At 37.6% G+C, this 23,120-nt stretch overlaps 4 protein-coding genes across 7 annotated transcripts; 1 reads left to right on the forward strand and 3 right to left on the reverse strand.

Moving 5' to 3' along the window:
* The first annotated feature begins 419 nt into the window (after positions 1-419).
* LOC110849336 (syntaxin-7) lies at positions 420-2,737 on the forward strand. 2 transcript variants are annotated; one of them, XM_022096750.2, is made up of 7 exons: positions 420-999; positions 1,065-1,159; positions 1,237-1,312; positions 1,397-1,561; positions 1,632-1,809; positions 1,899-2,075; positions 2,421-2,605. In XM_022096750.2, exons 1-7 carry the CDS (start codon positions 956-958, stop codon positions 2,508-2,510), a joined length of 825 nt encoding a protein of 274 aa, XP_021952442.1. In that variant the 5' UTR covers positions 420-955; the 3' UTR covers positions 2,511-2,605. The 2 variants fall into 2 exon arrangements, with proteins under 2 accessions (XP_021952442.1, XP_021952434.1); XM_022096742.2 differs by having other exon boundaries at positions 425-999; positions 2,282-2,737.
* Positions 2,600-5,179, reverse strand: LOC110849352 (type I phosphatidylinositol 4,5-bisphosphate 4-phosphatase-A). Its single transcript, XM_022096762.2, has 7 exons — positions 4,541-5,179; positions 4,061-4,201; positions 3,863-3,984; positions 3,531-3,705; positions 3,307-3,454; positions 3,123-3,202; positions 2,600-3,052 (listed from the first exon to the last, which is right to left on the reverse strand). The coding sequence occupies exons 2-7, from the start codon at positions 4,128-4,130 to the stop codon at positions 2,892-2,894; spliced, it is 756 nt and encodes a 251-aa protein (XP_021952454.1). The 5' UTR covers positions 4,131-4,201; positions 4,541-5,179; the 3' UTR covers positions 2,600-2,891.
* Positions 5,180-5,976: 797 nt separating this feature from the next.
* On the reverse strand, positions 5,977-9,492 carry LOC110842764. The gene is made up of 8 exons (XM_022088568.2): positions 8,580-9,492; positions 8,270-8,428; positions 8,044-8,181; positions 7,919-7,963; positions 7,771-7,827; positions 7,438-7,672; positions 6,641-7,356; positions 5,977-6,555 (listed from the first exon to the last, which is right to left on the reverse strand). The coding sequence occupies exons 1-8, from the start codon at positions 8,736-8,738 to the stop codon at positions 6,451-6,453; spliced, it is 1,614 nt and encodes a 537-aa protein (XP_021944260.1). The 5' UTR covers positions 8,739-9,492; the 3' UTR covers positions 5,977-6,450.
* A 3,038-nt stretch (positions 9,493-12,530) lies between these two features.
* Positions 12,531-23,031, reverse strand: LOC110863417 (sushi, von Willebrand factor type A, EGF and pentraxin domain-containing protein 1). Of its 3 annotated transcripts, XM_022112725.2 has the most exons (25): positions 22,872-23,030; positions 22,517-22,791; positions 20,239-20,340; positions 20,102-20,170; positions 17,824-17,967; positions 17,634-17,711; positions 17,530-17,566; positions 17,383-17,456; positions 17,204-17,317; positions 17,027-17,124; positions 16,743-16,903; positions 16,502-16,645; positions 16,382-16,431; positions 16,210-16,303; positions 15,949-16,043; positions 15,658-15,852; positions 15,433-15,578; positions 15,088-15,352; positions 14,802-14,978; positions 14,617-14,712; positions 14,044-14,553; positions 13,778-13,948; positions 13,613-13,692; positions 13,493-13,543; positions 12,531-13,216 (listed from the first exon to the last, which is right to left on the reverse strand). In XM_022112725.2, the coding sequence occupies exons 2-25, from the start codon at positions 22,707-22,709 to the stop codon at positions 12,752-12,754; spliced, it is 3,609 nt and encodes a 1,202-aa protein (XP_021968417.1). In that variant the 5' UTR covers positions 22,710-22,791; positions 22,872-23,030; the 3' UTR covers positions 12,531-12,751. The 3 variants fall into 3 exon arrangements, with proteins under 3 accessions (XP_021968417.1, XP_021968418.1, XP_035710065.1); XM_022112726.2 differs by having other exon boundaries at positions 17,530-17,563; positions 22,517-23,031; XM_035854172.1 differs by having other exon boundaries at positions 22,517-23,030.
* Between the last annotated feature and the right edge of the window lie 89 nt (positions 23,032-23,120).

Genomic DNA, 23,120 nt, shown 5'->3' on the forward strand with positions numbered 1-23,120 from the left:
TCTTTAACATAGCCTACAGACTGGCTCTTTCTCTTTCTATCCGTTTTAAATTACAGCCCTTGACTTGCTTCAGAGCAAGCTTTTGAGTAGCATATTCCTTATTGTTATACATCACATAATATGATTACTAAATACCATAATGTTGAATAAAGCACAGACAATGCAGACAAATAATCCTCTTATGCGACTCCTTGTACAGTTTCATGAAAATCTTTGCGAGGTTTCCCCCAGGACCAAATTACTGCCCTGCCATCCAGAACCCAAGTGGAGAAAGTTGGTGGTTGGGGAAAGCGGAGATGCGGCCGGAAGAAGAGGTGACGGTGGTGGTAGCTCGTAAGAGATGCTGGTAACCAAAGGGTTAGATGTCGCCTAGATGCGCACACAAATGTACGAACTTTACCACCACCATCAATGACGATGGTGACTAATATGCAGGATCTGCTGATCTGAACTTTCTCCACTTGAAAACCACTCATCCTACCCACACGCATACATTGTTATTACACATATCTGAATAAAAACAGCATTCTTGACGTTTCACTCAAACAGCAAACATTATTATCTCGTGGATTTATTTAGCTATCTGTCATCGCCATTCGTAATAAAATAAGTACAATAATTTTTCTGCGCATAAACTTTGGACAACAACATTTTAAGATTCAGCAGAAGGTGGGTGTTTATAGACAAAAACATTGTTGAACTGCGTGACCTTGCTGATTAAGCACCCAGCAGTCGGAGAAAGTGTGAGACGACTGAACGAGAAGGAGATTCGCTAAAAAATTTGGGCCACGACGTCCTGCGTCACAATTTCTTTCTTTCACCACCAGATTGTCAGTAATTGATAAAAGTGACTTATAGGCCAAGGACGAGGAGATAGACGTATATGCAGATACGGCATATTTGTTACAAGTGGTAGAAGCCCAAGAGGAAAACAGTGCGATATAGGTAGATTTTGATGTCTTGGATTATTCAACGGGACAGTTATCAAAAGTTGAACAGGTCTGTTGTACAATCAAAACATTAAGCTACGAAGGATAGACTAAATTTTCTGACTTTTACTACAGAGAAATGGATTCCTTATATCAAAACTATTCGACGACGGACTTTCACCGCATGGCACAAGCGATAGCATCGAATATTCAGAAAATTACACAAAATGGTTAGTGACTGTAAATTGATCGACCACGGTATATTAATCTATTATTTAGCCCTTGTTAACAAATTCATATTTCACAGTGGCATCCATTACACGAATGGTTGGTCAGATTGGATCATCGGTGCATGACTCCTCACCTGAATTACGTAGTCAGTTGTGAGTTATACATATATATTCCCCAAGTTTTTGGATTTCATAAAAAAGATGAGATTAATTTTTAATGGGGTTATTTATTTTCAGACATAAAATTACTCATTACACTGGACAATTGGCAAAAGACACAAACGGAGAGTTGAAGGAGTTAAATAAATTCAATCTAAATGACCAGCGTCAACTGAAACTCCAAAGAGAGAAATTAACGTCAGATTTCTCTGCGGTGTTAAACTCATTCCAAAATATTCAAAGGTTCCGTTGAAATGAAATTTTATAATCATTCTGTTGACACTTGTACAATTTTACGAATTAATTTTTCTAGAACTGCTGCCCAAAAGGAGAAAGAGTCTTTGAAAGCCTCCTCATCCACAAAAGTACCTTTTTTGGAAGGCCCTAATCAGCAAGCGACTAATCAGCAGCATGGACAACGACAGCAACAAATGTTATTCCAAGATTTGCAAGAAGATGAACAGGAAGTGGAACAATTGAGACTGCGAGAAGTAAATATGAAGGAATTAATATATACTATACGTGCAGATTGTATTATGGATCTGAATCATTAATCAACTAATATTTGAATGATCAACAGCAAGCCATCAGACAATTGGAGTCTGATATTCTTGATGTCAACCAAATATTTAAAGAGTTGGCCACCATGGTTTATGATCAAGGAGAAGTTGTGGATTCCATTGAATCGCATGTCGAATCTGCCCAGATTGAAGTCAGCCAAGGGGCTAGTCAACTGGAACGTGCCCATACATACCAGGTAAATATGTAGATTTTAATGCACTTACGTAGAAATTCACTATTTTAGAATATCATGATTTTTATTATAAAACTTTGAGTTTTGGTATTTTTTCTAAAAACAATGCGATACTCATGTTAAATCAATTAATAATTGTTAATTCGTTATGTTTATGTTGAATGGTTTAACATTTATTTATTTTTTATTTTCGTTTTTCTGACGCCCAGAACCAAGCGAGACGTAAACAGCTTTGTATTATTTGTACCTGCATTGGCGTTCTCATCGTTTTCATTTTGATACTGTATTACTCATTCTAATCAAACCGTTTTTTCACGCTGCTTACTCCACAATTTTTGGACCACAAAGGGAAGAAAACGTCGCAACTACTTCTACTTTCTCCTGATCGTTACGATTCTAATAATAGCCATATTAATCACGATAAAAATGTTTGAATAAGCTACATGCCATTGTTATCACGTATGTGCACTCCTTTAATGTCATACATATGCATTATATTAAACGAAATAATATAATTCAATATAGAGTTACAACTTTTGCAGACTATTTATTTGACTTATTGAATGCAAATCATTATTAATGAACCAGATCATTGAATTTTATTTTTGTAAGTGATAATATGGTAATATACGCGTGATTTCAATAAACAGGAAGGAACAAAGCTCGAGTCATAGTAGTCTACAAAACAAGTACAAGTATTCAACATAAATTGGAAACCATAAAATTCTAGGACATTCTTCTTGTTATACATAAATATCATATTATCGTAGTCAGATTATCATGCCGATTATCAGTATTATCTCATCAACATTCCCACAATTACACCCCTCCTTCAATTGTAGATATTTCAGATATTTTCATAGAACAGTAGTAGATGGACCTGGCCAGGAAAAATAGAGCAACCAAGAATGCGCCTATATATGCAACAAAGAGTCCACCTTTCTTCTCTGCAACGGAATACGTCCCAACGGTCACTCCCACTATTTCAAATACAAATATTTATAACGGCTTTATAAATACAGATAATATATTACATGTACGGACTCTTACCTCCAATAAGTAGAAACAGAAAGGCAAGAACTAGAAACAATATTCCACGTGACCGAGCAAAATCAGGACCAACAGACGACCTATTAAATTATAAAATATGAAATATCAATCATATACTAATTTTAAAACGTTCGTCGATCAAGGAGTAGAAACTATAGTTTAAGTAGATAAAAAAGGGAATTACAATTTACGACAATGAGGACAACGTGCCAGCGAGTTGTTTAATGTATTAAACAGAAAAGAATCTGCACAACTGGCACAGTTAACCCTCGCCATTCCCAGAGGTACAGCTGGTAGCACAGGGCTTGGAGCAAGATTGATTATTCTCTTGCCTAAAAATTATTCAAAAGATAACGTTTTTTAAGATTGTCCATTATAACCATTAACTGTTGCAATAATTGGAGTTACAATTTGGTCTGGGACAAGCTATTCTTTGAGAACTAGCTCGGCAGATCAACAAGCAATGACACGGGCATCTGACATACTTCTTTCCTGGAGGAGGTGGTCGAATGGGAGTCGCTTCTGAACAACTTCCACACTTTACCACATGCTGCTCTCGTTTGTCACTAATGTCAATTGTTGCCTATAGTGAAATTAGAGGAGGAATTAAAAAAGAAGAAATAATGACCCATGCATAAATGCATAAGTAAACTATTCGAGAGTCTTTCTTGCCTGGCATACACCATCAAAATGCTGGTACATATTTTGCTACAATGTATGACTCAAAGCGGAATACATACCTGACATACACGGCAGGTCACCATAGACCCAGAAGGAAGGGTCACATATTCTAAGTTGGAGCGATCCACAGTTCCTTGTGAGGTGATGATCACTGTTGGAGCCTCTCCCGTATCAAAAGGCGCTGTGTGTAATACAAATGTAACCAAAAACGCATACATACAATTTAATTTTCAGGTTGCACAATTTTTTCGCTTTACCTGGTTTGGCTCCTCCATAAGACTGGCCTAATAAAGGCTGGCTTTCTCCACCGTCATCCATTCCGGTCATCAATCAGGTAAGACTTTTGCAAAGAATGTCAGTGGGCGTTATATATGCCTCACACGTAGCGACTTTTAGGCCTGTTAAAAAGACAAATACATTTATTAAATTATTTGATTTATTAAATTGTGTTAAATCGTCACATTTTGAATCAGGTGAAAGTCTGAAGACTCGATCCAACAATTTATCATGAAACGTGAGAAATTAGGTGTGCTATATGCGTAATACGACATAATTCATTTGTTTATTCCGTTTTGACACTGATTGCGTATAATACGCGGCGCATTTGTTAACATCAAAACCAGTGGTTTTAAACCACCAAATTGACTAATCCTAAGTTAAAGAGTGAGTAGAAAGCCCATAGATCTATAATGTTTTGTTTAGCAATTTTTAGAGGTGTAGTGCTGATTATGACTCACCTTTTGTTTATGCAATCTTCCTTCTTTAGTGGCCCTCCTCGTTTAGGCCAATCTAGATTTTTAACATCACAGTTCTTTTCCCTTGTACTTAAGTCAATCGCCAACCTTTGCAGACTTATTGATCTCTACTTGTTTCTCTCCGTTTAGTTCAAAAATTACTCCTTTTTCGACGCACTTATGACTTAATTACAAATTTACAGAATTTACACGACAACGAAATGGCATACGATTGCCATCTCAGTGAGTGAGTGAGCTGTTAAACAGTCGCTCTTGCTGGAAGAGCCAGCCAGTAAGTAACAACTTGTTTTTTTCTACCTTCACTAGCTATGCAGTATTATTCAATTCACCACTAATTATATTAGTTACAAGTTGTAACTCTGCTAAAAGTGATGAAGTAAAAATTATATCTCGGAAGGAAATTATAAACAAGAGAGAAGGAGGAGAATAATATAAAGCGAATGACAACTCACTCCTCCGTATATATTGAATCCCCTCTCTGCCACACAGGCTAAACCATTTTACATCACAAACCGAGTAAAATATCGGACTTTGTGTGAGTCCGATTGCATTGGAGGAATGAAAGTTGGTGGTTGTTGCTATACGAAGAAGAAGAAGAAGCAGCGAGAAGAAAGCTGTACTGTTTTTGATTTAGGTCTCGTGATGGGAGGATAAGCTAAATGCAGAGCGTTATTTTATATAGTTTTACCATGAGAAGAAGCAAGTTGACATGTTACAAGATCTCTATTGTCGCACTTTATGGTAGTTCAGTATAAAACATGACGGGACTATCATCATCCATGATGATGATATGTAAATTACGTCCCAACTTTTTATCCACAGGACAGACTGGACAAGAGCGTATATATGTATGCAATTTGTTCTTCGTCAACTGGATGCAATTGTCCGCTAGCTAGGTCTATTTTTCTGTTTTCTACTCATAGCAAACATTCGCCTAAAATGCTGCGATGATGATGGTGAGAATTTGTTTAGATTAGGAGGTTCCTACATACATATTTATGTAGCGTCACTCTGGTTTCGTATATATGAGGTAGCGATCTATACTCCAGTGCACTATAGACAGATCAACCATGAGCAAAATTTTTTGAGCAAATAAGCGCAGAGATATTGGCAATTTGTCGAGTCACATATATTTGACAAACTTGACTGGACTTTGATGATGATGAACTGGAACTGGTCCACCTTGAGGTTGCATTAAAGGTTTGCTTAACATGAATAATAGATTCAATATTTCTATGTAAATAGAAAGCATACGTAATTGTGCAGCATCTTACGTGATTCACCGTATTGTTGTAATACAAGAGACAACTATTAAAATGCGTACGGTTGACAGCAGGCAACTAGTGCAGAAATGCCGGTGCTGGTACATATTCATTTGGCTTAAAGCGTGGATTCATGATGCCAATTTCCGTATTATATCATGGTGTAATGGCTTGATTGTTTTATTTATTAAAAATTATAAAAACATCATTGTTATAAACTGTTTGCATAAGAAATACCAAGAACACAAGTTTATCAACTAATATATAGGCACATATTTTACAAAACAAGCAGAAACGACACAATATTCTAGTATAAATATAGTATTATAGTTTTATCCGTCTTATAAATAATGAAAATTAAATATATAATTTTGGCTTATAAAATATTTAATCTTTGGATAATTTAAAGTATAAACGGCACTGCTTATTTCATTGTAATTGAGATTCGCTTCTTATTGGCATCATGGTTTTGAAAAACCGAAATGTATGCTTAGTAAAGGCCTTAACAGGAAGAACTTTTAAGTTTTTCGAGCACCGCACCAATTGGAAAATCGGGTGGCCGGATTCAAATTTAGGAAAAACTGAACCACTCTCCCAATAAATTGATAAGTATTACGTGCAGTTATGTGGTCATCCACTGCCCGCTGCTGCAGCCTTCTCATTTAACATCCCCATAATCCTGCTGAATATGGGGTGCGGAATGTAGTCGTCGTTCAAATCATCGACCAGTGTGACCTGTGAAAATATTGTACATAATATTATGGGTTATTGCTAATCGTGATTAATCGACGGACAAAATGCGAGAAATTATTACACTGACCTCGCAATTGAAGCTGACTTTTCGATTTCCCGAGTCCACACTTTGTCTTCTACTGTTGGTCTCAAAGTCGTGTGGCGACGGTCTCCTGATGGCGGACGGTGGTGCAGGTGCTGGGAGACTGGACAGCGTTGAGAGATCTGGGACGGAGAGGCTGAGGCTGGACGGGGGGACGTACTTGGAGCCCTTCCTTTGGTATTTGATCCTTCTCCTCACCGTGGCGTAGCGGTTGCTCGCAGTTTCGGACACAATCATCCCCTCCACTTGAGGCAGTGCTGTGGACTCGTGGAAAATGAGGTGTGGTCTGGAAGGATCCCTTGGTGTGGCGTATACCGTCGTGGCGGCTGAGGCTGTCGATGGGGATCGTACAATTGAGGCTGAGGCACTGCTGGAGCAATTTGAACTGAACTCTGAACCTTGGCCTGAATCTGTGTCCAAGGGCCAATTTTCGTAAATTCGTTGATCTGATTTAAACATGGGGTTACAATCTACCACGGGTCTACTACTTCCTGTCGTAGTTTGACGTGGAGCTGAAAATTTAGTGGGTAAACTGGGAGGGTTCGCCGAGTTAATTTCCGGCAGGGGGGAAATTTGTTGTTCTTCTTTGCAGTAGAAGCAGTAATATACAAGAAATCCGTAGGTAATTGGGTGGAACCTAGACTCGATCCATGTTCTGTACAAGCTTAGAATTCTTCGGGAATCGATGAAAATCCACACATCTTCGAAAAATTCAGAATCGGAAATTAGAATTATTGTTTGAAATGAATAAGAAAATGTCATGTTTATTAGCCAATAAATACCTAGTCGTGAGTGATGAAATAGCGTTGCATAGCCCCATTGCGGCGAGTAGAGAATCACTGCTTTGAGGTGGAGATCTGCAATGGACTTTGAGGTCTCGAAGATGAGATGGGGACGAAGACGGGTGGGTAAAAGGGTGATGAGACTTCCTGGAGATGGATCAATGAAGCAGATCGGAAGTATGGCTGGAAGTGAGTTTAGTAACCGGAACACTTTTGTCTGACCATGACAGTTGGGCTGAGTAACACAATGAGTCATAATTTATTAACTCCGAGGGTACTTACATGTAAGGATGCAAAATATTGGAAGCATGGCAATATATGGAAATCACTTACTTGAACACAGAACTCCTCCGAGTCCAATGAAGTTTTTATGGCAAATTCAAAACTCGGCTAAAATAGTGGACAAAGTAATTATTTGTAATTAGTTTTATATTCTATGTGAATTATTGTATGCATTGCGAATAAAATACTCTATACTCACCCAGTCGTTACTCAACAAAGTTGACGAGTCAATTTGCATCGTATACTGTCGTCAAAGAAAGTAAACCCATGAATCTATTGTAATACAAGAGTACTGGGTTTTTTTCAGAGCTCTAATTAGCTTACCTGAGATATGGACTCCACATAATTCGTTGTGCGACAATGGAGGCAAATTTTTGTGACATTAAATTCTGTATGAAGTTGAAGTCCGGACGCAGGGGATGCGTCACTGGACCCCTCCTCAATTTGACGTATTACTGATTCCTGTTATTTTAATTGCCATTATGAAATTGTCTTAACATATTTAACTACTAATTAGTTTCATAAATATGTTGTATAAAAATTAGCGTACATAAATAACGGCATGAGCCACACCGCTTCCCGAGATCTTCCCCATTTTCCCAACCCCCTTCCAGTTGATATCTTCAATATTCGACTCAATGACATGATGGATATGCGGAGGGTCCAAAACAGACTCTCGCATAAGAAGGCTTAAATCCGTGAATAGACTCTGGAAAATAAATGCAATTTTTATTTCCTACTCGTGAATATTTATTCTTGAATTTCCTACTCCTCAGAATTAAAATGCATGTTTAATTTCTCATTATGCTATACATGTAAAATGCCGAGCCGGAAAAAATGCTTAATGTGAAATATATTACCTTGAAACTGCAAACCGTACACGAAGAACTCGTTGCTGTTGTGGGAGCATTAGAGCTGGGCATTGAGTTGCACCGATGCCACCCAATTTTTCTGAAATTTCTCCGGAAGTAGTCCAAATGATACAAGACTCTAGTCAACTCAATTATTGGGGACTCCATTATTGGAATTCCAAAATGCAAATTAGATTATTCGCACACGACACTTTCCACGTCACAATGATAAACAATTAAACAATTCACTATCACTTTTCCATTTAAATTAAAGGGAACTCATTTATGACACGCTCCAATCAATTAAAAAGTGAATGTATGTGTACCACCATAAACGATAGCCTCCTTTTTGTGTGGCTTGTTTTCAGCTACGTAAGTTTCTTCTTTACTCACAATTAGCACTAAACTGTAGACAAACTAAAGAGTTCGAGACCTTTTCCCTCTTTTAGTAGATGAGATAACATGTATTTTTTGTATTCTTAATTTAAGAGCTGGGTTTAAAACCCTTTTATCATCATACATTGATTGTATGAGATGAGTGTAGGCAGAAGCAGTAGTAAACAGTGAATAGTAAGGCAATCTCTTCTGGTGTGCGTACTATTCCGTCCCAGTATGGAAATGTATAAAAGATGCGAGATTTCGTATGGCTTTGTTGGTACCCAAACGCTATAGGGGCACAGATTGCTTTTCCAACAGGTAAGTCAAGTCAACAGGCAAGAATATACGTGGATCGGATACAGGACGACGATGAAGAAGTAGCGTCTTAGAGAGAACCACTTAAGAGCGAGCATCATTGCAGAGATCTTCCTGTGCCGCTACCCTTCCCTCGAGCAAGTTTTCCCATTATTGTTGCTTCAGCCCCGGACGGACGGACGGACGGATTTGTTCACTTCGACATCCTTCTACCTTTGCATGGCAAAGTAATAATAAATTGTTGCTCTGCCGTATGTGCCGTGCCTTGCTTTGCTTGACAATAAGGGGTGAGGTGGACTTTATAGCGGAGCAACCAACCCCCACCAACAATTGGATTTAATACTCGTGGGTATCTACTATCCCTCTAAATAGTAGGTGGTGATGTTATGTTGTCAGGCTGAGTCTGTCCTTTTCTTACTCAAAATGAGTAAGTGGTGGGAATGGGAAATGAGCTTTTTTTTTTATTTGACCGTGTAGTAGTAATAGTAGTAGAAGGAGAAGGAGTCGTCGTCGTCGTGATTATGGCAGGTGGTGGTAACTTTTTTCTAGGTTGGTGTGTTTGTCATGGCTTGGCTTACCTTTTCCTTATGCCACGTTATTTCATTTTACTACTACCTACTCTTTCAAACTTCACAAGTCCCATCAGCAGCGTCAAGGGGAGATTGGGAAGTGGACTTTTCATACTGCAAACAAAAACATGGTTTGTATGTTGCAGACAAACTTTAAGTTTTACAATCGCATTACAACTCGGCCCCAAGCATCCCATCCAAATCAAGCCATTCTAAAATACTACATCACGTCAATAACTGCTGAGGGGATGATGCGTGCACAAAAACGAAAGGAACCAGACGATGATACAAAGTACAAACTAAACATAAATGCATAAGTAACATGGCGTAATGTTTGCATGCTTAATACGATGGGTCTGATTATCATTATACTGCTAAAATGTGAGTTTAACATGTGTTTATAAATACAAAAAAATAAATGTCAAATTGTCATCATAAAAAATCAGTTGGCATTCATTTTTGCTCTGGTTTTCTTCAGTTCTGAGTCGGGGAAATCTCATTGTCAAAATAATACCCAAAATTATAGCAGATTTCATCAAAGCGGTGAAATGTATGCATGACACAAACGTGTCGTCTTAAATTTTAATTTTGAGCGTGTCCTGGCAATTCAATCCCCTTCACCATCCACCATCAAACATTGGGATGCGTAATCGCGTCTCCTGAGCAAAAAACAGGGACTTGAAAGAGTGACTCACAATCAGTCAGAGCGTTGCTGCCTGCAAGTCAGGTGCAGAGGCAAACTGAGCCAGGGTTTGGAAATAAATATCAAAGGGGTTTAGTGTACGTATTGGGGGACCGGTGTTGCATCTCGTCGTGACTATACGATGTACACGAGGAGAACGAAAACATAATTAAAGGTCTGTTATAAGGCACACGGGACTACTTATCAGCCGACGATATACATACACACACACGACGGATGAACAGGTATTGCTGATGATGGTCTCCTTATTGCATATGCAGTCTTGGTTCATTTCATCCAAATGACTTTTTACTCATTCTACCCTCACTCGTTTGTGGTGCACCTTTCTTACATTTCCCTTTGTATCGCCTTCCAACCATGCCTGTAATATTTTATTCTCATGGTCATTTAACTCAACCTGAGTTTTGAGTTCATCCAAGGTTCAGCCATACTAAACAATGCATATGAAACTTGTTGCTTTGAACTTGGCGTTGGCGATGGCACAATAATAAGCAGCAGCAGCATACGAATAAGCTCAGATAAATACACATCCCGTCTCAACTTTTGCTTCCCATCGCCATCAGCATGTCTTTTACTACATGTCTGTATACCCACCTGGATTTGTTTCTCTCCCACGACCGTGAGCAAAGTGAAGCAAAATCTCTGGTCTTGCACTTACCTGTTGCTCTCGTAATAATAATCTCTCTAATATCTCCATGCAACAGGCTGGGGGCTGCTTCTTATCGTTCTCGTATTGTTGTTGCGTTGGTGGTGGTACTGCATTTTGACTGCAGTGGATCCACGAATCTCTCATTTCCTTCCCTCCCTTTCCGTCTTCCCAAACAAGCAACAATACAGACCCAAAGCCAACGAAGTAATCTCAAATCTCCATCTGTCTTCCTTCCCTTCATCCAACGAGTACAAGTGTAAAACATAAAAACGCTACAAAAATCAAGGATCATCACGACGACCACTCACTCTACTTGATCGGTGGGCATATGGCATGGCTTTCTTTGACATGGTCAATATTTTAAGGCGGTTGTTTGTGGCGTCAGTTTCTCAATATTCTTTGGTTATACTTACTTTTGTTATATAACCAACCACTAATAATCTTAGAAGATGCTACTAAATCATCAGTCAGTGTGAAATGAATGAGACATTTTTGCACTGCAATTATTTACCGTGCAGATGGTAAAGAAAGAAGCCAGAGTACATATTTAATTGCGTAACCAGTATTTCTACATGAATTGACCCAATTTATTAAATTACTTTTTTTGAAATGATCTGTTGCAACAACAACAACTGTAAAATAGTACATTTGATTGACTGGGTGATGGACGGGTCAGAAGAGATTTTTAACACTTTCGATTAGCATGGACGAGTGTGCGTCTTCCTTATTTCTAGAGTCACGAAATCATGAAGAAGCACTTTGCATCCTTTTTTGCATTTTAAATAATAATAATCATGATTGAAAGTTTAGGTGCATTCCATTAATTCAATATTTTGACACATCTTGATAGCAAAAACTAGAATATTCCACTTTAGCAAAATTCTTGTTAGTATTTGTTTTCAATGTATTTACCAATATAATCCTTCAGCGGATTCACGACTCAAACCTTGTATTGCTTTGTTGGAGCAAAGATCAAAATTGGGAGAACGGTAACACAATAGCAAGTCGTAGACACGACAAACTTATCGATTACCACATCAAACTCACTTTTCATAAAATGTGTAGAATTATTCAATTAAACCAGTCATGAAGATTTTGTTTTCAATTTTCTACTTCAAATTTATTTACCTCACGGATAATGAGAAAGTAAATGGGTAACAACAATGAGCCGTGGTTTGCCTATGGGTGTGAAATTGGATAAAATGCTTAGGATTAGCTTAATGGGCTGGTTATGCATGAGATAAGAATCGGTGGGCAGTCATGGCCAATCTTTTCAAATTTTTCAAATGCATAATAAGACAAAACATATCTCGACGTTACCACATAAAAATTACAAAGTACAAAAATTAGTTACAATTTCATTTTTATTACAGAATGCACACTTTCGGTTTTTATTTGTATTAAACTTCGTTCGCAATCATTACAACCAAAATAAAACAGTAAATAAGTAAAAACATTCAAATTCACACGTCACACACACACTACAAACAATTATATCACATTTTTCTCAACAATCCAGTGGTTTCACACCACCCACCTTTTTGACACGCCAGTATTATTGTTCGGATCACGACACAGACACTCCATTTATTGTCACAATATCAGATGAGGAACTTGTTACACCGTAGTCATCTAAATTTTCATAAATTGGATCCATTGGTTCTACAGTAGGATTGTCGTAGTAATGTTGCTGAGGTTGACCCATAAAACTGGAGGATGTCGAAGTCAAAGAACTTGATGTTGGAGTTGGGAATACCACCATCGGTTCACCCTTCGTAGGTTCCGAACGTCGAATATCATTCGTATTTTTCTCATTACGACGCTGGCGAATATGCCAAAGAAGGAAGAACAAGACGCCAGTAACGATGACAAATCCAATGGCAAGTCCAACAATTACTCCAACGACGGAAGAGGAAGAATCGCTGGATGCATTTTCGTTTTGCTGTTTTGAGACAGCCGTAAATTCTTCATGATTAAGGCAAGTGGGTGGCGAAGGGGGGTCCCATTTCCCAAATTCCGAACAAGTGAGTATCTGGAAATAATGATACGCGCTTATTTATTGCGATTTAGTAATTTAAAATTAAGTTTTAATATAGTTTAAGTGGATGATAATTGAAATTCAGAGGGGTGGGGAATTTTCCTTTCTGTTAGGAAAGTACGTACACTATACATACTTGTGTACTGGGCAAGAAAAGGTGCAACATGCAATTTAATCGTTTCTCTATTTTTTAACTCTAACTATGTGGTTATTGCATTCAAACTTGATCACACGAAATGTACAACGCATATTATATTTTGTTACCCTTACAGAAGCTTGTCCTGGTGAAATTGAGTAGCCGGGTATACAGTGATACTCCACCTGCATAACAATATAAAGGTCTTGTATTATACATATTCCATTGGTTAACAACTTGAAATGGATGTTTACCATGGCGGAATACACCGTTGAAACATTTACAAGAAACTGTCGAGCGTTTGTGGCAGCTGGCGGAGGGGAACATTTGACGTCTGAAATTTACGTAAATAAATTATTTTAAATATTTGAAAGATGATAACAATGGAAAAACACTGCGAAAGTAATGTGCAAAATTACATTGACACGTTGGAGATTGACCGGACCATTTCCCTCGATCACTGCATTGCCTGGTGGCGTCACCTAGCAAAAATTTTCCTTTTCCACATGAATACTTGGCTAGACCCCCAACTTGAAAATTTGTGTAGTCCACGGTGGCATTGGTACTTTCCACAGCTTCACACGTGATTTCTAACCAAATGCATTGCATATTATAGTTTATAATTTTCGAAAGCTTGATATTTTTACAAAATATATTATTGGCGATTAATTATTTTCCGATATACCTCGGCAATATGGTTCTGATCCTGACCACGTTGAATTCTCAAGGCATAATCGTCTGGAATTCCCTATCAACGTGTAACCGTTGAGACACTCGTAAATCACAGCACTGCCAAAAACCGTCGTGTTACTAGTACAACTTTTCTTTCCATTGGCAATCTCTGGAAGATCACCACAGTCGACAAATTTGCACATTGTTTTGTCACTTGTAGACCACACACCTCCGCCGTTACAGGTTTGCATCTTATCCCCCTCGAGTACGTAACCACGTTCGCATCGTAGTTTCAAAATAGTTCCAATTCGAAAGGTGGTGTTTAGATTTTGTTGAGACGCAGATTCCGCGGTGAGCAAAGACTGTGTGTTGAAACGGTCATTTTTGGCCACTGTTGCGACAGAGGATGGAGGCAAATGGGGAAAACTACATCTAACTTCTAAGCAGGATGGAGTGGAACCGCTCCAACCTCCATTTGCGGTACATGTCCTTGTCCCTGGTCCGCTAAGTCTGTAGTTGGGGGCTGAAAGAAGTCATAATATTAGTGCACGTTCTAGGGGGCACTATGATCGATAATTCGTCTTACCACATGAATACTGAACCGTCGAATCTAGGTATGTTTTCCCAGAAGGATAAACGGCTTGACCAAATGGTATTGTCTGAGAACGACCACAGTCGATAACTATTATTTGTATAGAAATACACACATATATTTAATCAATTGTTTTCATATTTAGGGGATTCTACTAATCGTAAATCGTCTGGTCTTACATCGACATTGGGGAGCAAGCCCGCTCCAGGTTCCCATTAATGTGCATCTACGAATTTCTGTCCCACCGACCATCACATGTCCCTCTTCACAATGGTACTGGATTTCTGATCCTACCGAAAAGTCATACCCTGTGACGAATGAACCGTTTGGTACTTCTGGCTCGTCACAGACGATCACTGCGTAATGCATAAAAATATCCATTACATACATTATGCTTTGAAAATTGAAAGACCGTATTCTATTTAAGTGGTTATTAATATTGATAATCTTGCTCAGAATTAGTACATTGGCATTTGATGAGCGTAGTCCAAATTGGAGTCCTGCTTCCAAAGTTGCCCATCATCTCCCAGTGCCCACGTTCGCTGCATACGATTCTGTTGCTTGATTCATCACTGAGTTCAAAATTGAGATCACACGATGCTACTGCGACTGAGCCCAAAATGGGGGTAGGCGCACCCTCGGAATTATTCATTAAATTGAATGTCCCATTGGATAAATTTGGCAAATCCCCACAAGTGATAAATTTGCACATTGGAGGGGAGTTATCGTACTGCAAATAAGAGACATTATTAGGGTATACATTTGGAAAGACAAAGCTCCTATCTAAAAATGTTCCTTGTGTAACTGCACCTTTCCTCCAAGTTGGCATCGTAATACGGAAGACCCGATTAAGATATGGGCTGCATTGCAAGAATATGTGACCGAACTGCCTGCAGTCTTCCCGGATGCCTTAAACGTGCCGTTGACAATTTCCGGTGGATCAGGACAAATTGAATCTGGCCATAGAAAAACGAGTTTGTTATGAATTGTTACACACTGGCAATGCAATTATTGTTGAAGTCAATAAATTCTCACTTAAACATTTAGGTTCTGCACCAGACCATTTTCCTTCGCGAGTACAAGTTCGCGTCTCCTGACCTTCGGAAAAGGTGAATCCCGTTATGCACTTGTACATTATTTTTGCTCCATAGTACGTAGAGTTATTTCCTGGAAGAATTATCTCGCCATTCTCAATTTTGTTTTTTAAAGGTTCGTCACCACAATCCACGACTATATCGAAAATAAGATGCATGGAAATACAATGAATTTTTAATTAGTTTACATGAATATCTATCAGATATATTATGTAAAATTGCTTTATGGTACATTTGCATGAAGGACAGGTTCCATTCCATAAACCATTCTGTTGACAAATTCTGGTGGAATCTCCACTTTCTAGAAAGTATCCCGGTTTGCTGCATCTAAATGAATGAGTTGCGAAAAAAGGTCAGGTTTATTTCAGGTCGATAACACACGTATACATAAGAAGTTTGTTGAAACATTTTCAAAGATTTTGCCACTTTAACTAATGTCGAGTTTACGCGTACTGGTAAGATGGAAAAAATGAATGGAAGTTTGAAACCCCACCTGTACATCAAAGTCGATCCAACTAAATAATCATCTTTTGCAACGACCAGTTCAGTTCCTTCTTGATAGTCGGGACTGCCACATCGCTTTGGTGCTAATATTTAATAAATGTACGGAATTACTTATATTGAAACTGAGGATGAGTCAAAGCGAATACAAAAAAAAGTCTTACGAAAGACGCAAATCCAGTGAAATAAGTCGAGACCGCATCCAACATCATTCCTGGCAAAAGAAAATAAAGATGGTCCGTTTGAAAATCTGATGCGTGTACATTATCAATTACATTACTAACCAGGTCCAATCTCTACCGCCATCCAGTACTGCACAATTTTGCTCCCCGTTATAATTGTTTGGCTGTTCTTTCCCCCAGTTTGGCTTTTTAACCAAAAGTCCAGAGTCAATCCAACGCCAGGTTCGAGAAGTAAATCCTGGATCTCTGTATTTAGTAAATATTCAATGTACAGTGAATTTCTGGGGGTATTAATCGTAGACATATGTATGTTGTGCTTGCATGCAAGTCTGCTACGTCGTACCTTTCAACGCCAATCCATATCAATGGACGCTTCAACCCTGGTTTTAGCACGTCTAATGTTGTAGTAACTAGATACTGATTTGGCGAATTTGGTTTGAGATGATTTTCAGTCAACAGGTCACCTTTGCGAGCTACGCACTGTGAACGAGCCCCACTGAATGTCTGTGTAACCATAAAACCAAAACGAATGGTCACATAAAAGTGGTCTCAGCATTGCACATCACATAGACCATTGATTTTACAACAATACTTAATAAAATAATTATTTAGTACGCCATTTCATACCTGGCCACTTTTTGTTGCAAACTCGAAACAAGAACCGTTAAAGCTCACAATATCTTCAGCGACAGTGGTTTCAGGAGAACATCTCTGACTTGGAATGCCTTAATTGTTATTATAATCAATTGTTATTTTCAATTATATCTGTAAATTACTCAGATACAAAATCATAAATTTTCTCACCATCAGTTGCAAATACTTCGACTTCACATAACTTCAGAACACTTTCACTTCCAATAATTTGGATAGATAGATGACGACCCTGAATTGGTCTGGCACACGCGAATAACTTTTTCTCTGTTGAAAATTTAAAATTTAGTAAATATATTTCTTACATAAATTACGTTAATTAGAAATTGTACCATCCGGCAGAAATTCCGAGGCAGGTTGCCAGACGCATAAAGGATTTTTTACCCCCAATGGGTTATTTCCGACTCTTTAGTAATTTAAGCATAAAAACTGGTTATTATTATTTTTTTGTGAAACTGATTAAAAAATGAGATGCTTACCTGACTTCTAAATCTACAGACTGAGACGTGGAGACTGCTGGAAAATGTAAATTCATACGCATGTAAACATGAATTTAAGCAAAAAATAGTGTGCACCCACTTACCAGCGTTTCCCACAGATATCCTAATCCCAGTAACATGATGGTTTTGTAAAAGGTCGATTTTCCAAAAAGGGTTTAGCTCTTTAATTAAAAAATGACACAAATTCATACAAATGCATTACGTAAATAAGTACTAATTAACAGCATTAGCAATCAATTAATCTTTCATTATAGTGAACATCTCTGTGCATACCTTTTAATGTTTGACTACAAGTACTGATGGATCCATCATTGGCGAAATGGGACATTTGTTTTCCACTGGATGGATTTGACGCTGCGGCAGGAGTTGACACAGTGGAAGATTGATTCGTTGGACGATTGGCAGCTACATTCGTAGCTATAAATATTAATAATGACTTCAATTAGCAATTTGTTCACGCCACCAAATATATCACATAGTTGCCTTTGTGATTATTCATTAATGGGCTTCACCATGTCAGGCGCGTTTTTGTGTGTAACCCATGTCGTCGAGATACTGTGTGCTTTGTGCATGCAAATTATTTATTGGCAATGGTGATGTATGTGTCGTACACACCTCACAAGGCGCAGGGATCATCATAATTACTGATTGGGCATAAATTATCTTACAGGGTAAAAAATCTGACGAATGACAAGTTGTAACAGGAATACAAAATAATAAATGGCAAGGAAATAATCAAAACCTTGGTAAAATGATATGCATATCCTTGAGATGAAATTTGCGAATTTCAATACAATTTGAGATGAAATTATTGAAAATGCATATTGCGCATACAAAAAATAATACTATGTCAATTACTTAATACTGCAATTTGCTACTGATATTGCAATTGGTATTGTTTGCCAATTACGGTTGATTGATATCAAAAGTTTTAAATAATATTATTAGCTTTTGACCTTTGATTCCTGTTTTTCTAATGCTCAGGTTTTGTGTTTATTGTTGAGATGATGGAAAATTGAAATGAATGCATAACATCCAACTATGAATAATTACATACATACCTACAGCATCCAGCATAGTATCTTTATTGCTTTAGATTTGTAAAATGTGCTAAAAATGGAAAATGTGGAATTGTTTTTCACAGACAGTTAGTGCGTACGGTGGCACTGAGGCCAGAATCTAATGATGCTGAAATAATTGTAATTTAGCCCAAAGATACCAATAACCTCTTCTGCTCTAGTGTTTCTTGAGATTGTGGTAGAAAATAAGGGGTATTAGTTAAGTATACCTATGCTCCCCATTCCACGGCCGAAGGCTGAATGGCACTCATTTCTTTATTATGTGGAGTTTAACTCGTGTGAGAAAGTGTTTAGTTTAATACATTGAACTATAAAAGATTTAGCATTGTACTCATTAACGTCGTACAATTGGGAATGTGTAAACTCTTGGTAATTAAAAAAAGTATTGTTTCATCGGTGTCATGAGTCCCCAAAATGTCAGTTATTCACTGTATCCATCCACTCATCTCTGCCAGCTTAGTTTTCATACGCACTTCATACACATTTCATGCGCCTACATAATAATAATTCATCTACGGTGTTGGTTCATCTTTAATTTTTGAATTTATTCATAGTGGATGATGAAACAACTCGGAAACAATTTAGTTTCCAACTTGGGAGACAACACATGGTCACGTTCAGCTTCTCAAGAATACGAATGAGACTCTTGCGAGGACATTCACAAAGGTTTATACTACACACCTCCAACATACAAAAGTAAGTGTGGAATGAGGTTTCATATGAACATATGAACAACAACAGCGTGAGAACGATTTTCTATAAAGGAAATAAATTCTCATCGAGTAACTTTTGTTTGTAGTGAAACTGAGAGTCTGTATTATGCTCTGCAAATATTTAGGAGCTTACTCGTCGTAAAGCCCATAATGTTTTGCCATTTGGCAGTAATAACAGTGGCACGACGTAGTTAAGTATACATACACACACACTACGATTCTATGGCATTTTCATTTCATAAAGATTCCAAAATTCAATGCTATCTTTGGGCTGTTTATTTTTATTTGCAGTTTCTTCGCCAATTTTCATTCATTGAAGGCGAAGATGGTTAATGAACAAATGCGGCGTCGTGTTTTTCCACGTCACGCATTGCTACCTGCGAATGCCATCCGCCATGCACTTGCTGCGATTATTACCAGGAGGGTCTATTATATTATTTGGCATTATAGGAACTCGACCACATTTACATTAAATATTGAATTAAATGCATAATTCGAAAACGAATCAAGTAGCATGATGCCTAGAAATCGTTCGGTGCAATGGAGCTTACGAGAAGAAACTGCATATCATTTTATTCAACATAATGAATAGACGACTACGATATGCACACCACTTTGGTGGACCGTAAATAGAAGACGAGTAATTTAAAAGGGTTAATCTATGCCTGTGAGCAAGCAAGGCTTGTGTACGCTTGTAGTCTGTGATCTATTTTTAGTAGTGTAGAATCTGGGACAAAAGAGTAGCGACGAAGGACTCACCACAATATCCAGAAGACTTCCACTTTCCCTTGGTACAAATGACCTCGGGATCTCCAAACTCGAGAAATCCTTCATCACAAAATCATTAATATAACAACAATTTATGAATAAACAAGGTGCATCTGGTCAAAATTTACCTTCATCGCACTGGATTTTATAACCCGGAGTGTTGACTAGACTCGCAATCAGTCGAGCGTTGAGTGGGCATGGGGGTGAAATTGACTCACACCCGTTTTGGTCTAAATAACAAATACAATAAATTAACAATTATAGTTGCTGCTGTTGTTGATACAAGTTGGCAGGTGATATTTATTTCATCAACAAAATCATCAAAATAAAACTATTGAAACTCAATCATAGTGTACATAATCAGACTGAAACGCTAAAAAAATATTTCTATATGTTCGAAATCGAAGTCAAATATGTACAACATGGCATTTATCCACATCGCCCTATTACATCGCATATTATGCTCACTCTTCTATATAAAATGAATTATCCGTTTGCTTGCTATTTTTGAAATCTTACTTCTCTTGAGATTCAATTTGCTTTTGTAGAGAAGTTTCACACGGCTGCCAAGTCAGATCAAATGACAATACATAAGTCTTTCAAATTAAATTACAGTGTAATTTTACGTGAGTTTTACGAATTGACTGTCTATGAGTAATCATACTACTTAAAGCCTGTTTTGTCATAAGCCTCTGAGCACCAAATATATGGGAAAGATTTAGAAATTGAAAGTAAAGCCTTTCTGAAAAACTGGGCATTTGATCTGCGACGAATCACATTTGTTCAGACTGTTAAACTCTGAAATTTTGACACGAGGTTCTATTTCTGAATAGCAAATAAATAATACCATTCCGCAGTGTAAGACTCAAGTATGCACATAAATATCAGACTGTCATCTTTAACCGGTTAGAAATTTGGTTCTTACATCATTATATTAAGTACACGTTTAGGTAGTATTACTAATCGTTCAACAAAACAACAAAAAATATTTCATTGATACTTAAGCTGAAAATTCTCATCCTCAAATTGTGGTGGATATGAATTAATTTTCTAATTATGAATGACACTGAGCCACATGACAGTAATTAACAATTACCAGAACATGAATAGTTCTCTGGGATGGCCAAAGACACATTTCAAATTCAACTTGCATGTCTAAATAGGACTCATAAATTATTGGGATTAATCTGACATGATGACAATTGAATGGTGCTGTCGATTAGCACTTAATTGTTTAAACGTCTACGTTTGTACGCATGTATGTAGGTAGCCCAGAGCTATATCAATGACGGAGGATAAATACTGAAATGCGATTAAAATGGATTATAATACTGATAAGACGCTGTACATGTTCGTCCTCAGTAACAAAGTTTTTGGGTTCCAAGTTTCCAATTTTGAATTTAATTGATCTGCAATTATCTTAAAACTTTTGCGTATGCGAATTGAACAATTATTTGCCTACTTTTGCTTTTGAAGACAATTATGGAAGAAAGCGGAAATATGAAGTAGCTCAATGCTCATTAGCAATTTAAACAAACAAACATGTAAGTTTTAGGTTATTATTATTCATCCATTTTCAATTAAGAACCGATGACAGCTTGTGTGGAACTAATAAGCGAGTAGACGAACGAGTTTTCCTTTGTCATTTACTTGTCATATTAATACTTATGATAATCTTAAGTACGGATAATATAAAGCTTGAAGATATTAGCATTTTGGTTTACTTGAATAGCATTTTATTATTTTTATGGACGTGAATTATTTGTCCTGGAAAATGTGCTGCGTCATTATGCCACCATTGCCACCCCAAAAAACTGCCGCATTCTTGTATAAATTATAGCAAATCGCATTATTCAAGACCCAGCCTATACAAGCTCTCAAATAATAAATAGTTAACAACCACGGACATCGAAGGTCTCTTATTATAATTGATTTTGTTTTATAATAAATTCTTGTTAGTTGAAATTGAAGATGTACAGAATCACAAAACAGTCTTTTGATAAAACACTTACAGACATAAATCAAAATTGACTACTTTACAAAAAAATGCCAAATTTAATACGTGCAATATTGGTATTTAATTTTTTCCTTAATTCTTTCCGTGAATGGCCAAGTCACGACGAGGCCAACCAGACCAGAATAATATGCATGTACTCCAAGGTACATAGGTTTGCGGCTGGAAATGAGCGTGGACAAAAAAGTTCCTCCTAACTAATTAACGACGCTCACGTTCGGCCAGATTCTTTGTTTCTGACATACAAAGACAAATAGCCACGCCTATTGCACTTATAATGAAAATCCAGAATGGATTTCAGAATATAGAGCTGCCGGTCAATTTTGCGAATATCCAAGTATTTTAAAATATTTGTTGGTTTATTTCAGGCATAAAATGTATGAGAAACTAACCCAGGCGGACCGACGGCAAGGCTGACAACGTTAAACATAATATCACAAACACTTTGTCGAAACCAACATTCAGGAGCAATTCACAAGGAAATGAGACATTTTTTGCTGTCACAAAAACACCAACACCACGACGAATCGTTCTGCGAGATGAACATTTTTTGGAGCGTGTGCCCTTATGGGTAGAACCCATCATCACTTTGGGATGACTTAAGTAACTGCACAAGGGTATTTCGCGTACCCTTGGCTCACTGCTCACATTTTCCCGATTTCTGCCACTGAAACGATTGAATATTTAAAATATTTGCTCTTCTTTCAAACTTCATCCACGCCAAATAATACGGTGGCATGCACTCACGTTACAAGCCAAGACTGCAGGCAAGATGTATGAATGTTTAACTCCACAGCACTAGTCAGCCAGCGTAAACCATCGTTTTCCAATGTTACCTTGATAAGTAGGTTGGAGGGTTTCGCCTGAAGGTACTTTATTCACCAACTGAAAGTAAACTAAGCTCGTGCTTGACCATAACATAATGATGCGTTGGTTCTTGCTCGTTGTGGAAATGCTAACACCAAAAACACAACGAATGCCACGGCAAGGAAAGTG

Source organism: Folsomia candida, unplaced genomic scaffold (genome assembly GCF_002217175.1).
Source record: "Folsomia candida strain VU population unplaced genomic scaffold, ASM221717v1 Fcan01_Sc001, whole genome shotgun sequence".
NCBI lineage: Eukaryota > Metazoa > Arthropoda > Collembola > Entomobryomorpha > Isotomidae > Folsomia > Folsomia candida.

Excerpts from the sequence above, each read along its gene's own strand:
- LOC110849352 (XM_022096762.2), bottom strand. The coding sequence starts at position 4,130 with ATGACCGGAATGGATGACGGTGGAGAAAGCCAGCCTTTATTAGGCCAG. Across the intron at positions 3,985-4,060 it reads TTATGGAGGAGCCAAACCAG|CGCCTTTTGATACGGGAGAG; the intron begins GTAAAGCGAAAA and ends TATTACACACAG. Across the intron at positions 3,706-3,862 it reads TGACCTGCCGTGTATGTCAG|GCAACAATTGACATTAGTGA; the intron begins GTATGTATTCCG and ends ATTTCACTATAG.
- LOC110849336 (XM_022096750.2), top strand. The coding sequence starts at position 956 with ATGTCTTGGATTATTCAACGGGACAGTTATCAAAAGTTGAACAG. Across the intron at positions 1,000-1,064 it reads AGTTATCAAAAGTTGAACAG|AGAAATGGATTCCTTATATC; the intron begins GTCTGTTGTACA and ends CTTTTACTACAG. Across the intron at positions 2,076-2,420 it reads AACGTGCCCATACATACCAG|GGAAGAAAACGTCGCAACTA; the intron begins GTAAATATGTAG and ends TGGACCACAAAG.
- LOC110863417 (XM_022112725.2), bottom strand. The coding sequence starts at position 22,709 with ATGATGGGTTCTACCCATAAGGGCACACGCTCCAAAAAATGTTCATCT. Across the intron at positions 17,567-17,633 it reads GATATCTGTGGGAAACGCTG|CAGTCTCCACGTCTCAGTCT; the intron begins GTAAGTGGGTGC and ends TACATTTTCCAG. Across the intron at positions 14,554-14,616 it reads GACGGTTCAGTATTCATGTG|CCCCCAACTACAGACTTAGC; the intron begins GTAAGACGAATT and ends GACTTCTTTCAG.
- LOC110842764 (XM_022088568.2), bottom strand. The coding sequence starts at position 8,738 with ATGGAGTCCCCAATAATTGAGTTGACTAGAGTCTTGTATCATTTGGAC. Across the intron at positions 7,828-7,918 it reads CTTTGTTGAGTAACGACTGG|CCGAGTTTTGAATTTGCCAT; the intron begins GTGAGTATAGAG and ends CCACTATTTTAG. Across the intron at positions 7,673-7,770 it reads CGGAGGAGTTCTGTGTTCAA|CCCAACTGTCATGGTCAGAC; the intron begins GTAAGTGATTTC and ends TGTGTTACTCAG.